Source organism: Callorhinchus milii, unplaced genomic scaffold (assembly GCF_018977255.1).
Source record: "Callorhinchus milii isolate IMCB2004 unplaced genomic scaffold, IMCB_Cmil_1.0 Scaffold296, whole genome shotgun sequence".
NCBI lineage: Eukaryota > Metazoa > Chordata > Chondrichthyes > Chimaeriformes > Callorhinchidae > Callorhinchus > Callorhinchus milii.
In genome coordinates, this window is record NW_024705037.1 from 33562 (window position 1) to 51358 (window position 17797).

Consider the following 17797-nt stretch of genomic DNA (forward strand, 5'->3'; position numbering starts at 1 on the left):
GCGACTGGCACAGTGCTTTCCTTCCGACCATAGCGCCGGGTTCAATTAAGCTGAGTCAGTGATAGCAAGTTAATAAGTTCAATGGGAGATAAAACTCGCATAGTGATTCTTCCGAATGGTTCCCATTACATTCACACCGTAGTTCCTGCCAGCGAAATGGGTCTTAGCGGGCGAAAACTTACGGACGTTTGTAGGAAACAAGACGCTCATCAAGTTTGCTGTGCCGCGCCGGTCTATAGGAATCTTACTGCTGAACTAGCCCTAACTGGATAAAATTGCACGGAACCTATGCCCACGTCCCCTACGATTCCCCTATATGAGCGAGGGGACCGGGCACCAGATCTTCATGTACAGCCATCTATCTGAAATCTGCTATTCCTCTGAACTACCGATGTATGCTTCCTCTGAGACTTACTCGTCGCGCGGATCGGGTGGTACAACTATCTATCCAGAACATCGTATACAAGTATACAGTCTTACATGTGTACCGACTACGAACAAAAAGAGCTAGGAACTAGTACCGAATCCAATGAAAGGCATTCGTTCAGATGTATAATGTCCTAACTGCGGCGCAGGTGGAGGTTAACAGCGAAACCCAGCACCACCGGATGCTTGGAGGGATTCCCGCAAGATTGGAAGCTAACTATTACGATCTCTAGTAAACTAGCACCAAAAACGATAGCAAATTTAAACATCCCATGATCTTAACTTCTGGTCTGCCGAGGAGCGGAACTTTGGCGTGGCTGGCCAGCGAATCAACGGCCTAACCCCATCAGGACTAGTCCGCTGACAAGCTGCAAAGAGGGAGCCCAGGAGTTGGCTTCTAATCGGTGCTCGGCTTTACTCCCCTAGGTAGTGGAGCTTCCCCTCCGACACTGCAGGGGTCGAGCTCACCAGCGTACGGTTGTCTCATCATCGGGTCATGATCGGAGAGTTAGTTCCTGTTACATACTGGAGCTTTGGTAGAACGACTTGGTTTAAATTATCATTCGAAAAAAAGATTGTACTCAGTCAATTATCTCGAGGTCCCAACCACCGTTGGGAGGCAGCGGTCACTCACACAGTTATAAGCTGTGGAGGTCTCCCTTATCAGTCGGAAAAACTATTATAATGAGCGTGAGCAGCGCTAGGCGCAGACTTCTGTTACCCCAGGCATGCGGTGATTATGAAATGTCAGCAGAACGCAGGATCGAGGTCAACCGAACAAGCAAGTTCAATAAGATGAATCGGCCTCCATGCGTAGGGCTGATAACCTGCGATTCGTTGTACCCGATGAAGTTGACGAGTAGGTGAAGCATGAATCCGCCTTAGCGACTAAAACAATTCGGCCGAAACCCTGAAGGTCATGTTTATAGGTCACGTCTTGCGACATCTACAGATATAGTGGCACATCTGTGGCAATACACGGTGCAAAAGCTGACATGTTATCGCCAATTAGTTGGCTAGGTTTAGAGCACGCACCCCGAGAGGGAACCCAATGAATTCATACAACGGCGATAGTCACTACATAACATGTGCAACAGGAGATGTCCGCCACGCGATGAAAACGCTAATCTACTCCATGATGTCAAATGATATGCCTTAAGGGTCCCATAGACCCTATGAGAACGACTCAAAAATTAGCTTTTGGAGCAAATTTGAACTATATTACGCCGGCGCCAATTTCTCACTTACGGGAGGTTACATCGCGTGGGTGGGAATAGTTTCACGGATGCAGGGGATTCCCCGACCGGACCTAGCGACCCCTCTATTAGAATAAGGATCGCTAGAGTGTTATAAGGGGATCTGTGAAATAGTCTGAGGCTCGGCCACCAGAACGACAAAATAAATTTAGTCAGTAGTGCGTACGCTATCAGGGTCATTAGTCATAGCGCTGGATCGACCGGAGTGATTGCCACTATCCATACTACGGCACTAGACTCATCAGCGCGGGTCGACACTCGAAATAGTAATCGAAGTGCACGGATACCAAGTCTCACAACTATAGGTCCACTTCGGTTTCTAACGAACATGCTATGCCTAAGCGAGATTATCATTACCAACGCGAGACATGTGACGTAGTTGTCAATCGGAAGTCGGACGACTCTCGGGGGCACCAATAAGAGATCGTACTGAAGGAAATCCAGTGTCGTATAGCTGGTGGTGCATGGGATATTCATAGTCCCATCCCCATCGATGCGATGTACAAAACGATAACAGTGACGCATCCACAAAACTTATCATACCGTTTGTGCTGCAAGTATTAATGGAAGGAGGTACTGTTTTAAGAACCCCCTGGTAAACATAACGTGCTTGCTCCTCATGCAATGCCGCCCAGAGAGCCTCCAACCCAAAAGGAGAATCGCTCAATCTTCGCACCTGCGAACTTTTATATTAACCTAGAACAAGCCTGGCCGGCATCCAGGACGAGTATACGGGATTCTGCTCACAGTCCCGCACCATGACGTAGAGAACTTCCACTCGACATTAAGATACGAACTTGACGATAGACAGGTCCGTAGAACCCTTTCTCGCTACAGATTTTCGATTGATCCCACCTTTTCTGGACTAGCGATTTACACTTTACCTTGACTCTATCTACTGCATGTGGCTGCGAAAATAGGAGGCCCCATCGGTAATCATTCGTAAACTCGATAGCATCTAACTGTTCCGTTCCCATGTTTTTGCGTCGCAACGACGAGAATTTAGTGGACGAGTGACAGCGTAGTTCGTACGCAATGAACCCCAAAAGTGTGTGCTTCAAGCGTGGGTTTAACAGATGTATCCTACCCTAAATGTCCTTCGGAGATAAGTTCTGGGAAAATTTAACGAATCTTCGTGGTAGGAGAAAGAATCAAGGGCACTACCCAGTCACTCAAATGCGCAGCACGGGGGGAGCCAGGAGTTGATCGAATTCAGCTGAAACTGTTAGGTATAGTCAGTAACTATGTATTGAAAGTCGCTCCGCGGGCAGTGTCGAATATCGGACCACATGACGAGTACTCTGGCGAACTGGGTTACAAGACTTGCATCCATCCGCCTGAACCGAAGCCGGCAACAGCCCATCCGCTTCAAAATCAGTGAGGGATTTTATGTCGTACAATTAGGGCCAAGTCGTTGTCTTGATGAAAGAAAGTTCGTAGGCTTGGTGCTGCCCTTAGTCGAGTACTGCGAAACAAGCCGCCGCCATTTTATTGCCCCGAGGAGATTATGAAATTGTTGGGGCAGTTCACCTATAGAACATGGTGCCAAAGACGCGGTAGAGAGAACAATGACTCTGTATACCGCAGTAATCGTTATTCCAACGCTTTCGGCTTCGCTGATATGTACATCTCTTCAAATTTAACGTGCTTTACACACTATTCAAGAATTAGACTTCCGGATCGTTTTTTTAAACTTCTCCGTTATTTGAAATTAGGCAGAAGTGGCCCATGCCAAGGCCCATGTTAAAAAAAATGCTTTAAATCAAGGGGCGCAGGATGCTCTGAGACAGTGCTTTCGATTCAAGAGACCGTCTATACTGTGCTAAGGAAGGCGGCGCTAGTGTAAGTTTTTCCTAATGCCGAATGTGCTTCTGTATCACGTTCAGTCGGGCTTAGAGAGTCGTGACTTTTTTGTGACAGAAGGCCTCACACGGTTTCGGGATTAGGCTGAGTGCCAACAATACCGTGGTAACATGGATAGTGCGTGAATAAGATGGTCCTTTCGCAGGGTGTATGAGCGGGAAATACAGGAGCAGTAAACACCTTGAGACCCGAATAAGCCACCTACCCATTTGTGTTGCCCTGTCATGGGATAGCTGGTGCAGGGCTTATTCGAGAAGCTTATTGACAATATGCCGCGCTGGTTGCGTACAAATTTATAATAGGACGCGACTACGATAATCGCCGGACGATGCACCGTTAGTCTGCTGATAGGCTAGACTCGTGAATGCCCTATGCCCGATACTCGTTCTTCAAAACTTTAAGCAGAAGCCAGAGCGAACCTGTAAGGTCTTGTCTTTTGACTACCTTTGGTCGCAGATGACTACAAGCTCGCAACCAGCCCGTTAGGTAACGATGAGGCCTTACCTTATAGGTGCTATATCACCCGAACTTTCACGTTGGACACCTCAGGCGGCCAGACTCTCGTCTGTTGACTGTTAGGCAAAGCCCATTGTAAGCCTCTAGCGGGGCAAGGTCCGCCCGAGTATGACTCCTTGGAGACTCCCAGCGCGTCAGACTCTAGAGAGGGCGCCCTTCAGGTTGCATCATTTAAAATTCATTGAATACCACAATTACCTTTGAACATGTTGGCAAATGTTCCTCAGGGCTACTATTCTGTGGCCTTCTTGTCAGTCCTTTTTTCACAATCAAGTAGTACGTGAAGTGAACAAAAGAATTCTTTAGGACGATCCACAGCGGGATATTTGTCTGCGTTAGACCGCATGCGTATTGCAACGTTAGAAATCGGAATTATGTTTCATGTATTCCAAACTGACCATTCAACCCCTTGTCGTACATCGCGTACACATCTCTCTGGGCGCAGGGTCCTTCAAGTGCCCTGCGACGATTAAAGCTGCGCCAAATAGTATTGTTTATTTCTAAACGTTAACATGTGGTGGCCGGCTGATCCCCTTAATTTGCCTGATTTCCGGATAATGCTAATCGGCCGATCTTGCGAGAGATGACAACTGATTACACTTCATGTGCGCACCCTATAAGACTTTAGATGTAAACAACCTGACGGTCGCCTAATTCGAAAGTGTAGTTAGTATACACTATCTCTCACATACACCTAATCTGGGGCCGCTGACACTGAATACGGCTCGAGCTCCTCGGTACTCGGAGTATTTCTATTTACGACCGGACGGCTCAAGTGTACGTACCCCTCCGCTAAACCCCAGTGCCTCATAGTTCAATGCATCGGACTCGCGATGAACAAGCCAACCCATGCATCCGTCATGATGCCATAACGAAAGCTACCTCTGCTATAATCATATAATTAACCTCACTTGTTATGAGTCTGATCGTCCCGTAATTGTCGGCAGTCGTTTTGTACACCTAGCCTACATTAGTCAACATTACAAATGGTCTCGCTCTCATAGTCGCTCCGGTATTGTTATCTATACCACGATCCACCCAAGCGTGCAGTCCCAGCTCCATTGTATCATCACGTGCCCAATTACCGCTGCGGTCACTATCGAGGGTAAAAACCCAACATTATAAATGTACGTCAGTACTAGATAGGAATTCTCAACACTCCGTGTATACGCGCCTCCAGTTACTTTACGAATCACAAGTCGTCTCTTCAAACTACGTAGTCTCCGAGACCTAGTATCCATGCAGCGTAGGCTGAGATATGCAGTGACTTACGGCGCTCGCGCGAGTCACGGTCGTGTTCTACTTTCATATTATAGCTTTCTCAGAGTCAGTGTAGTAAAAAATGAAGAAGCCCCTCTGGAGTTCGTCTTTAATGCCGCGGCGTGAATCATCGGCTCGGAACACCGCTAGTAGATCATGGACGCGATGGCATCTCATGGAACCGACAAATAAGCGAGCCTGTTTCAACAGGTAGCTAGCAACAGACGCAAGTCACTGTGCAGAGTTCTCTAACAGTTCGATTCCGGTCTCCGACGCCGATGCCAGCACATAGCCGCCCGCGCCATACGCGATACGACTCTAGCTAACATGCATACGACGTGAACTCTTGGCGGGTATCATCATCGCCAGCTAAACATCTGCAATAGAGTTCTAGATACTATCTTGAAATTGATCGTCCTGGTTGAGGCGTGCTGTGCACCAAGTATTCGAGGGGAAGCACAGCCGGTGGGCCACATTACGATGAGTAACCCTTGAATCTGGTCTCGACCGCACGAGACATTGTTTTCACTACGCCCTACCGATTGTGAACCCGAACTTGGAAATAAGGAATTCCCAAATCAAGACTCCGCGGATAAGGGATGGGAGTTCCCGGACACATATCCGCTAACTGTAACGCAGGCACTGGGCCAGGGCTCACCGCCCGCTAATGCTTCCGTTCATTGTCCGCATTGCGACTATGCGGGGTAGCTTCTCCCTACCTGCGGATTGCATCTTATATACCAGTGCCATCGTTGCGAGCATCCTCAACAGGAACGGGGGTGATGCAGGTGTCTTATTCGGGTTGGAGCTTGGAACGCTAATTGTTGACAGCATGGTTGGGACAATTGTAGATTAACCTGCCTCTATACAGCCATTGCCAAACGCCTGGGTTGATCAGTAGTAGCGCCTAAAAGTTTTAGATGAGAGCAAAACAATTCACCCTAGCCTGGGATGCGTTTCGTTACAAATTGCCTTATGGCTGGCAAAGTTAAGGAAGTAGGTTCGCGGGATGGTGCTAGGCCTCTTGAATCATCCACAAAGGACGGCAGTAAGTGAGTAGCCGTGAGTGAAAAACCCATGGTAGATTCATGCGGTCTTTAGATCCGAACGGTTAGTCGTCCCGTCCACACTCCTTCGCCTCTACCGGTTAACACCGCCGAGGCGGGATTTACTAGACCGAGAAGCGACCCAATTTGGGCACGGAATTCCACAACAGATTCTAAGCTTTAACACAAACTCGGATGCTCAAGTTCTCCTCAAGTCAGACACCAGAAACGAGACTATCGTTATACTGAGTTCCACTCGTTGCGGAATTTCTAAATAAGCACGTGGTAAAGTGTTGAAGACCTGTCTCTCACTGGACCCTCGCTGGGGATTTTGTCGGTGCGCTATGCCCTAAAATCTAACGTCAGGGCTATCATTATGCCTAATTTCTAACATAGACGTGAGTCGTCGTAATCATACTTAGCGTCCTCGCTGCGTACTGCATACTTCTCCAAACTCTGTACCGCATTGGGAAGAAGGACGCACGAGCATGGCCAGTTAGATGAAGTGTACTCGAAGTATGAGGCAAACCAGCTGAATGCGAGACCGATAGGTGCGTTCGAAGGCGGCGGGTCTTGCCCTATTCATAGGAAACGACTCCATCCTGACTAATTGTCCCGTGTTAACTGTAGCCTCCCACCCTTAACGGAACAGCTGACTACTTGGCACAATTTGCACTTCCTACGGAAGCGTACCAAGACCTTCTCCGGCGAAGCCGAGGCATTGTCTTAAATGTCCGCGTAAGTGCACTGTTATAAGCTCCGGTGGGCGCCGAATACACTAAATCACGCCGATACAAGGGCCTGCTCTGGTGCTTACGACCTTGAGCTATTAGGAGACACTCAGGCTTTAACCGTTGTTCTCTTCTGGCTGAGGTTATAAAGATCGCGCGTCAGTACATTTCTGTCTTGTCGCATAATTTGCGCGATGTAACCCCCCGCCTTAGGACCTGATATAAAGCTAGTTTTATCTACGGCGCGTGGACGTCCGTCGATCAGAACTAGCAGGGGCTCTGTCGATAATGTTCCCGCAGGATGGTCGCCGAAGACTTTTTTTACCGGCAGGACACAGTTGTCCGGCGTGCCTACAAGTGATTGGTACTGGGAGTGAGAGCACTAGTTTTTTCAGAGATAGCCTATCGCGTCTACCCCCGGGCGGTAACTCATGCTCTGACGCCGGAACCGTAGCGACGACTTGAGGGGTAAAGTGATAACTGCGAAATAAATAAGAATGGAATACACCTGACCCACCGGGTTGTCGTCTAGTGGCGATAAGAATAGTTATCAAGATAGAGGCCCACTTCACCGTGCCGAAACGAAGAGTTTACAAAGTCGGACTTCTTCCCGGTGGCAGTCATAATGTCTTCCGGGTATCCCGCCGGTCTAGCGTAGACTCGGGGTGGTCGAGTTTTCTACCGCACCACAGTTTCTCCCTGGTAAGCGCACCTTGGGTCTAACCGATCTTCTTATTTGGTTGTCCTTTAACCGGCTCAGTTGTCCCTCCACACAGCGGTATTTACGCCGGATCGCTGCTGATCTATTAAGGCTATATCTAACGTCTAGATCTTTCTGCCGTAGCGTAAGAGGACGTAGAAGAGGGAGACAAACCCACCGTACCGATGGCGTGGTAATCCAAATGGGATTTGAAACGTTTCCTTTTTAGATCGGGCAGCGTTCGGATGCAGGAGTCTGATCAGGTCTCGTTGATAGCTGCGTGGCTGTTCCGATATGGATTGGGGGCATAAGTATAGCTTTTGCCAGTAGTCCGACAAATTGCTTGAGGTGATCATGGATGGGTCACTACCAGTAATCACTCGTGCGGTATGATAAGGCCCGATAACACTTTGCTTGCCTACCTTATTTGCCTCACCAAACTACAATCGTACAGCTCTGGAGTCTGACTTCTACTGAAGACACCTATGGATTATAACGGACCGTTGCCGCCCCGATTGCTTATGAATGCCGAATCAAGATCAATTAGGAACCGCCCGTATGGTTTTCCGGCAAGCGGAACGTGACTTTGCGGTTGACCCTCGAGAATTCATCGTACTGAATCCTCCTCCGATGAGATAGGGCGGAACAATAGAAACTTTTCATGGAAATCCAGCTCTGAGCACAGTACCGCAGTGACCGAATAGGGTCGCCTTAGCTCAAGATCCCATGTCTCACTTCTGTCGTTTAAGCCGCTCAATCTTTGGTAAGGCTCGTCGTCCCATCATCTTATGGTTTTCGCGCAGCCTAAGAATTAGCCTGTTGCCTATGTCAGTAGCATGTACCACGCTGTGCAGCCGACGAGGCCCGCACAGTTGATAAATAATATTACAACCTGTTACCTAGGCCATTAAGGATCAACCGACACGGCGGCTTTCCATCTCTTTCTCACACTATCTGAGTCAGACGGTTGAAGCTAAGTACTCATCAACCGCACGGTACGCTTACAGACGTTCGTATAAGAGCAAAACTCGATTTTGGTAGACTAACTACTACTCGCTGAAGTTTAGCTAAATAATTGAGTAATAAAATCACACGGCACTCACCTCGCTTGTCCCCTCAATTTGTTAGAGCTTCAACCTCGTGTAATCCACCGCGTACAATTGTATACCCCCGAGCATAGTACTCTTGGTTATCAACGGGAGAGCGCATCCAGCACGCGTCATCGCACAACATCCAACGAAGAGGATAGAGCGGTCCGGATACGGATGCTGGGTAGGAGGGAATGGTAAAAAGTCCAGAAGTCTGCATGATATATGGCTGGGCATGGCGAGCCATCAGTTCAGTAGCGGGGTTAGCATTATGGGGCCTACCTGAAATCCACCCCCGGCCGAGTTTAGCTATCTGGTCGTTAATAAAGCAGGCTAGATGACCGCGGGTGACTACGATCTTCATCTTGCCCGCGTATAATTGTAGGGTCGGAGGGGCAGGCGACTCCAGCAAAGTACCAAGACGGAGTGGCAGCTCTAGGGTCATAAGGTACCTACGGCGAGCATCGCTACGATATCAGCGCTAGCATGCAATACCCCTATTTTAGTTCATCCAGGCATATTACCGGTGTAAATGAGACAATAGGAATCAGAATCGCACGTATTCTAGTTTCAAAGCGCAGGGGTCAATCCCCGACTAGGGGACCTGAACCGCTAACGGTATGCCGGGACGTCTGGTTCGAACCGCATATACGCCCATAATGCTGGTAGGAGTTACTTAGAGTTGGGCAGAAATTTTCATACCTGTTACAAGTTCGAGAACTTAGGACTAACCCACGTTAATCAGGGGTCCGAGCTTGGCAAGCACCGTGTTTTCGTACCTCCGCAGCCAAAAATTTGCAGCATGCGTGAGCCGACTGAAAAGCCTCTACTTGGAATAAGATCGGTCCCACCAGACCAAATGATCCGACAAGTAACTCCCCTGGACTCGCATCCAGTACGAGCTTGTACCTAACGAATAAAATCGACTAATACGACGGGAGAGCTCGCCCTAGTGCAATAAGACTCCCGCATCTTGTTTAGTGCTATTAATCAGCCCATGCCGCGAGCTTCCTCAGCATAGGGGTAGGACCGTGGCAATGAAAGAAGGGTAGAATTCATGAGTGTGTTATTCCAGATGGCTAACTTAGGACGCCCGGAGGCCTCCAACCGAGACCGCACGTGGACCCTAGCTGTTGCCGAGGACAGCCGTACCGCAATCCGACTCCCTTGCGTACGCCATTGAGGAAGTACCGGGTTCGATGGACCCCGTGGCGCTTTGACTTTCTAAAATGATACGAGGCCAACAGTCCTGGTGACCGCCCCAGAAGTAGTTCCACGACCGTGAAGTATAGGCTTAGTGTCATGGAGCAGTTCGGCACCGCAGAGGGACACGTTTCCGGTGGAGACACGCGGCCTACCAATTCTCTCGTTACAGATCTCCTACCCAACATCCTGTTGATTTCAAGTGTGTCGGGAATCCGAAGCTTCCCAAAAAGGAAGGCCAGCGACCATCTACCTTAATATGTAATAGGCGGCGCAGTTAGTGGCGTGTATATGCGGCTGAAGATCGTCCCATGATTCTCGTACAGGTTCATGAAGCTTTAAAAGCTCGAGGGTTCTTCCGTGAAATGAGGTGACATTTCATACTTACGATTACTCGGACGACAATAAGCAGTTCGGCGTGCTAGGTCATACTCAACGATATTCGAGGACGTCGTGAGAAGCTCTTGTAATACTTAGTATTCCAAGACGGAGCCCACGTAGGGTTGCTTAGACAATTCTGCCCATTCGTCCACCGGTCAGTCGAACCAAACGGAAGCAACGTAATTACTATCTGATAAGATAGAGGGGCAGGAGGGAGTAACGATCGATTGCCCGGCGAATACGACAAAAGAAAAGTGCAATGGATCTTATCAGATGAGAGCGACCAGTATAGGCACACTCGACTGATGTGCGGGGTAAACCTAATAAACATCCATTACCGATGGACCACTTGTCAGTCTTAGGCGCCTAGTGGACAGCATCAAGGCCGTACAGACAAAAGGATAATTGACAAAGGATCGAGTGATTTGGGGTTGTACGTCTTAACGGCACCCGGAAACAAGTCGAAGACCCTTTCACTATAGGATAGGTCTCAATATGCCAGCTGTTCCCTCCAAACCTTCCCGTGACAACGGCGGTAGATTTGTGCTGGGTTGCTGAAACTCCATTTACCAGATGGACCGTGCTTATAACTGTAAATTAGCCGTCACGCTGGGGGCAATACCACTTTAGACCTGTGGGACTGTGAATGCCATTACAGTCTGCTTTTACAGGCCCGAGTACGACAAAGTGTACTTAGCGACCCCCGCGTGTTGACCACGTACGTACCCGCGAATGCGTGTCTATTGGTCTGAATTGCGCGGAGCAGCGGCGTATCCGGCACGTACACCAATTTTAATGGACAAAGTTCTGGTCACATGAAGGCGGTGCTGCCCAAGCATTTGGCGAAGACTAAGACGACATAGATCTGGGCAGGAGCAGACGTAACTCGAAATCGCGGTTCCTGAGAGGCTGGATAGTTCCTCAGTCAAGGCGGACCATTCAAGTGCTCATGCGCGCACGCGTGTACCGGGCTATTTATTACAAATGCCTGGTTGGGGTCATTTCCAGACCTGTTGAATGAGTGTGCTTTGTGCGTTTTAGAGTCACGAGATAAATCGCCAAGGGTACCATCCGATTTGTTCCCAAGAGTCAATAAACTCCAACCGTTGCTGTGATGCCTACACCATCTTTATCGTTCCTGGAGGAAGGGACCCGAGCCACTTGACCCGATTAGGATACGAGCCGGTTTAAGACCATTTGCCCTCTGCACATGTACGAATAGGGACAAATACTCAGCGCACGGGACACATCCTAATTGGCAGTCGGAGGTCGGAATATTTCAGCTTCCGGGGTGCGATCCTGAACAACCTTGGATTGTCGACCGGCTGGTGAGTGGAGAACGCGCGTTAGTGTAATTGCGGGGAACCTACCCGTTTACGATTCGGGACTGCAGACCCGTATGCGATCACAAGGGATTGCCCATGTCAATTCAATCTGGGGCTTTGATCTTGGTAACCATATGGCTTGCTGGTAGATAAAATGCGAGTAATGATCCTGGCCTCTAAGAAGTTGCACGATTATGTTGTTGAGAACAGCCACAAACAACTCAACATATTGCTATCTCTCTCTCCGCTGCTACCGCTCGGACGCTCGCTAAGGAGTGCCTTTGTCAGTGATAGAAAGTACTTGCGCCTGGCATGCAATCCCAGCGACAGCGTTTACAAAGACCCGCTCTTCATATTTATAGGAAGGCTGAGTTCAGAAGCAAAGAGAAGCATCTGTGTAAGCGTGGAACCCAGAACACCCCCAAGAACCGCAGAGCTGAGGATCTGCGACTACTTTACTCCCTACTCACACCGGAGAGTGCGGTCGATCACCACTACTCAACCTCGGTCTTACGGACCGTCTAGGTTCTATTAGATCAGATCGCTCACGTAGGCCGCAGTCAAGGTTCTATGTGCGGATAACTTCTTGGCATTGTGTCCCGACGGAGAGAGTTGCATAGGTAACACACAGTCTTACCGACAACGTTACTCGTGTTAGCATATGTATACTTTCAACAAATATGCGATACCGTTTCAGGGGAGGTAGCGGCTTGTCCGGTCCTGCACAGGGCAGTAATGCTTAGTTTTTTCGGTGAATGTATTCTGACTAAAGGAATACAAGCGTCGATAATTTCGCATCTTTACTAGGGCCCCATTATTATTGCCCCCAGGGGGTCTGCAGGTCGCATTACACGATCGCCGGACCAGATTTCCCGATCTGGTTTCATCGAATACTACGCGTGCTACCTTCTGAGGCTCGTACGGAATCCGCCTTGTATACTAATCGGTCCCATTGCTACCCGCCATGACATCCCGACCTCTAGTTACGAACTTCCGCCCCCCTGTGCAATAGGTTTATTCTTGTTTTCGCCGATTCACTCTCCATTGGGTGTTCTCTCCGTTTTTTTTGGCCCGACTGCGTCCAGCAGTTATAATAATCCATAGGACCATGTTAGCTGAAAAGTGAAACCAAGATCGAGCTCCATGCCGGCATGGGTATCTATTATCCGGCTGTTGGCGCTGACGGTTAAAAGAGAGTAGATGGACTTGGCATGATAACAGCCTTTGTTCAACTAAGCGGGCGGGAAGAACGGGGTCACTATTAAAACAGGCCCACCGTGCCGTTGAGTCTCGAGGTATAAACTTAGATTCTTATGTCTCACACGATGGAAAACAAGTCAACTATGAGAAGTTAATGAAGGTTGTTTCATGTGAACGACGACCCGTCAACTAATCCAGCGATCGCCGAGGCAATAGAATTGAGCGTCTCGACGTTGTGCCGTTGATGAGGCTATGACGGGTCCCATGAATTGTAGTTTAAATGTTCGCTAATTCCAGGCACAAAACTGTGTGAATGAACGCCTACCAGCTGTTCTCGATATACACATTACTCGTATACCGCGCTTGGATACCCTCTCGATACCCCGTACGCTTCATCAGTAACCGGCATCCATTAAGACCCGCTCCTTGGTTTCTTGACACCGTCTGTAAGACCACTCCCGTCTACGGATCATATGCAAAAGTTGAAGAGCCGATTCTGGGCGTTGCGTGCGCAGCAAGACCAGCGAGAACATTTTCCGGGCGGAGCTGGTACAACATTCATGTCGGTGAACACCGGTGCCGGTCAATATACTGAGGCCTGCTTTGTAGGGGGATTGAAAAAGGTCTCGAGGAATTATTTTAGTCGCATTGGGATTTTGAAAAAGACGATGAGTTGTTTAATGCTACCTCCTGAAATGATGGTCAATGATCGAGGATCAGACGGGCAAAATACGCTTGATTTACAAGTCGCCTAGCCGGTTAATTTCCTCTTTCGAAAACAAGCGCCGTACTTTCGTTAGGTGGGGGACAAAGCTACCGGGTAAGACATTTTAGATCGCGGAGAAGACGCATATGACAGAATTGAATAATTAGGTTCGTGCTCCAAAATGCTGTAATACAACCCTTCTAAATCCGGGTAGACCGGGTTAGGTTAGGCAATAGTAATTAAATTAGTAGGTGGGCAAATCACCGCGCTTCCTACATGACCACATGTGTCAGACACTTGATCCATTTTTACACGCGTTAGGAGTGAAGCGATTTGGGCCCAAGTAGGCTGTCGTGCCTCTCTTTTGAGCAGCGCTGGATGTGGGAGATACAAATGGTTACACGGGACTGGTTGGTGGGGAGCCCTTGTCAAGGTACATAGACCGAGCCGATGGTTTCCTTGACCTGTACGCAAACTGTAGTATCATCTTCTATGAAGAGACTATTAACCAGTAGAAATTTCTGTAAAATATGTGGATAAAGATCAGTTGCGTGTTGCTATTACTATTTATACCCCAGGTTCTACCCTCACGGGACTAGAGTCGGGGCCGTTACCTGCGACGTCTTGACTGTAGGAGGGACACCTTTCATAGCCGCGTAGGTCGCGCACATCTCGACGACTACAGCGGGGCTCGCGACTCGCAGGTGTCTCGAGCGAGCTTGCCTAGCCCTGAGGAGTAGGGACGGCTATGCTGGATTTCTATCTTGCGGCCTCGCCACTTGGACTTTGATCTAAGTACACACATCGGCATGTTAACGGATTTACCACGGCGGATTATAGCGATATCCGGTCGCCACTAAAAGAATGACATAAAGAAGGGGAGCGGGCTAGTATTCCGCGAGAACTGTTGAGCGAAGCCCTAACGTATAGGTTAATTGGTTAAGGCGGGCTGCAAGGTTAAAAGGCATCCGGGAAGGGGTGACAATATTTTAATGTACCCGGAATCAGTGCTCTGCGCACTTCCTGGAAGTTGCGTCATTAGAGCGCGTAGAACGTAGCGACGACCGTACAGTTGGGTGAACTGTTTTAATGCGCTGCATGACGAGACAAGAGTCAGAACATCGTTCACGTTGGAGGAATTTGACGCGTCAAATCACTACCTTGGTTCTCACGAAAGCAACCCAGATGGAACCCCCAGGTGGAAGTTGGCAATGATACTTGGGCCCATCTTGTCAGTGAGAACTTTCATTGCGGGTCTCCGTCGTAACATTAGTATGAAGCTTTCTTGAGCTCTCTACTTTTAGGTCAACGCAACTTCAGGCCAAACGATATGGCGGCGACATAGAGGGGATGAGCTGGCTATTCTATGATGTTACTCTCCACGCGCTAAACAGTTGTGAAGGGAACAACGACTAGGCCTTTGTAAAAGGCCCGCAGAAGAGCAGAGCTTCAGCTCTTACGTGAAAAAAACTACGTCTAATGCGTCACACTATCTCAATAGGGCGTGAGGGAGTCTGAGCAGAAATGAAGCTCATATCTGACGGATAATAGCTATCTTCGTTATACCCGTTTGCTAGCTCGAGATCGGTAATGGTGTGCTGCGGGTACTTCCAGTGACTGTGATTTAGAAATACCCGGTTCCAGGGCCGAAGCGGCTGGAGGAGTGGGAAATAACTAACGGGCATTTCCTAAAATAAAAATGGGAGACCGAGGATTTACAAATCTGGCCGCCCTCATAGGTAGTCGCAGAGGCCGATTCCAGTCCAGGCGCGAAAGACCATCAATAATTGTGCTAGTAGCGCACCGGGGATAGCCCGGTTCGTACCGTGGTACCTACAATGCAATCAACTCAGTTCGGGTAATATAGTCATGTGGCAAAAACATTTAGGATGGGGTGAAACCATTCGCACTGAGGGGATCTATACGTCGACATAGCTAACCATATAGGCAATTGCAACTCGCTCCAGGAAGTCTAGTGAGAGATTATATCCTGTTTTAATCGTCGGATCAATTCCATTCGCTCTTAGTTCCTACTACCCAGATTCGTTTCACATTAATGGTCAGCATTGGACTGTTGGAATGGGTGGCTGTGTTTTAGCCTGTGGCTAGACTATTGGGAAAGATACATTACGTGTAGCTATCGATCTTTTGCATCTTTGTCGGGATTGAGCATAGTATCGTTATTGAGGCGCTCCAGCCATCATAACTCCGGAGTACACTGCGTATACGAGGCAACGATCCATGCAAAATCCGCGCATCTTAAACGTCTGGAATATCGCAGGGTAACAATTAATCGTAAACGTTCGCGACAACATGCATTTAGGGGTGCCATAGCTAGTTCGGTTTACCCTGGAACATACGGACCCCATGAACGCAAGTCCCTTACACCTTATTTCCACGAAAACTTGCAGAGCCTTCCGGCCTCACCTAGCATCTGCTATTGTGAAGAGAAGGTACCGGTCCAGCAACCGAATCGTTGCATCCTGTGTTCGTTAAGTGGTTGTCCAACGATACGGCCACGACTATATCATGACAGTCTACGACTCTGTTGCCCCAATGTACTCGAGGGATTGTATGACTAAGGCTCCTCTTGCCCACGTTGATGGGATTTAGCCTTAGCTAGGACACCATCTATGATAGGCGACACGCCTGTGATTCTTGAGGTTATCATCTTCACTCCGCTACTACGAGCGGTCTTGGTGAGCATTTCTCAGCACGGAGGGCGCTCTCCAGAACGCCAGTTAGTCTTTCTTGGAATGAAGCATGGTCCTCCGTTGCCAAGACCAGGCATGGAGGGACATTATTGCCAAGCATGCGAAAACCTCGCGGATGTCCGCATTCTTCTCGGTGTTACTAAGCGGCAATATCGTACGCTCGTGGCCACAATAGTGTGTGCCGACTCAGGAGCTGAGCCTGGCTAAGGCCAAAATTTCAGTGTCACGCGCATGCGTTGCAAGCTTTCAACTTCATTTAGACCCAGGCTGGTGTGGCGGTACGAGGAGATTTATCTTGAGTTGTTGAATATTCTTTCCTTTCTTGGAGGCAGATGTTGGGGGGCAAAAAACGTATATCCTTCTCTCGAAACCCTGAGACCCCATGGACCTGGCGGAACCGGTGGTACCGAAACGCACAGGGAAATGCTGCCGTCTCCTTGGTTTTACCTCCAGGAGTTTTATAGCTTATACCCTGAAGAATTCAGCGAATCACTATAGCGTGCGAGTTTCTGAAGAGGCGACCTTGGCTTGGCGCTGCATACAATCAACGGTGCTCTGTAGTTCTCTTGAGTCAGCGAGCCGCGACTTGATACGCCAAGTATGGGTCAGATGCGAAGCTCGGGGTGTTGGGTCAGTGCGTTCCGAGACATCCCCTGCTTGGTGTAATTACCAGAAGGCTCTCCTTTCAGACGCAGGAATCTATATATGCTTCGCATACAGACTGCTCAGAAGAACCAATAAGTTGTTCACACGCCATACGTCGGCACAGTTATTTGCCCGCCCTTCGAGTCGTGACCTACACGGTTGAGGTGACCACCACATTTGGTACCATCGGACTGAAGTGTAATAACAGGATTTGACAAGATGCAAATACTTGAAAAAATAAGGACACTTGGCATGGATTAGTATCTCATGCTTAGAATAAGAAAACTCGTGTTATTTTATTAGCCCTTGTAACGAGAAAAATAAACAGTTTAAAGCAAACAGTTTGACAAAACAATTCATGCAAATCCATGTTAAGTTATTTCTCAAAACATTGCAATTAAGAATGAACCTTGGCAGCATAGTTAATGTTTTTAAAACATAGGTGTTGGTCACAGCGGTTGTATCAATCTGACCCACGTTTTCTCACGTCTAAAGTGATACGGTTGAGGCAATGCTTGAACAATGAATGGAATTCTAAGGACAAATGAACTAAATGCAATGGGAAATACAATTGTGCTCATAGAAAAATAGGACAATTTGGCGGAGTACTTGTCATGTACAAATAAAAGGGAGGACCAGGAACCGAGTGGTTTACGATCACCTGATAAATTTAACCAAAGAAGATTATACTTTTCCTAAATTTTGCCATATCAGGAGATAAGTCTCAATTCGGACCC

At 48.5% G+C, this 17797-nt stretch overlaps 1 protein-coding gene across 1 annotated transcript in view; it reads right to left on the minus strand.

Moving 5' to 3' along the window:
- The window catches only part of LOC121851995 (SLIT-ROBO Rho GTPase-activating protein 3-like), a 66009-nt gene that overhangs the window by 27819 nt on the left and 20393 nt on the right, over nt 1–17797 (minus strand). Inside the window, exons 5-8 of the mRNA XM_042346069.1 lie at nt 15244–15389; nt 14700–14795; nt 14139–14202; nt 12925–13027 (exon numbers count right to left, since the gene is read on the minus strand). Of these exons, the coding sequence (XP_042202003.1) occupies nt 12925–13027; nt 14139–14202; nt 14700–14795; nt 15244–15389 (409 nt within the window). The remainder of the gene's footprint in view (nt 1–12924; nt 13028–14138; nt 14203–14699; nt 14796–15243; nt 15390–17797) is intronic.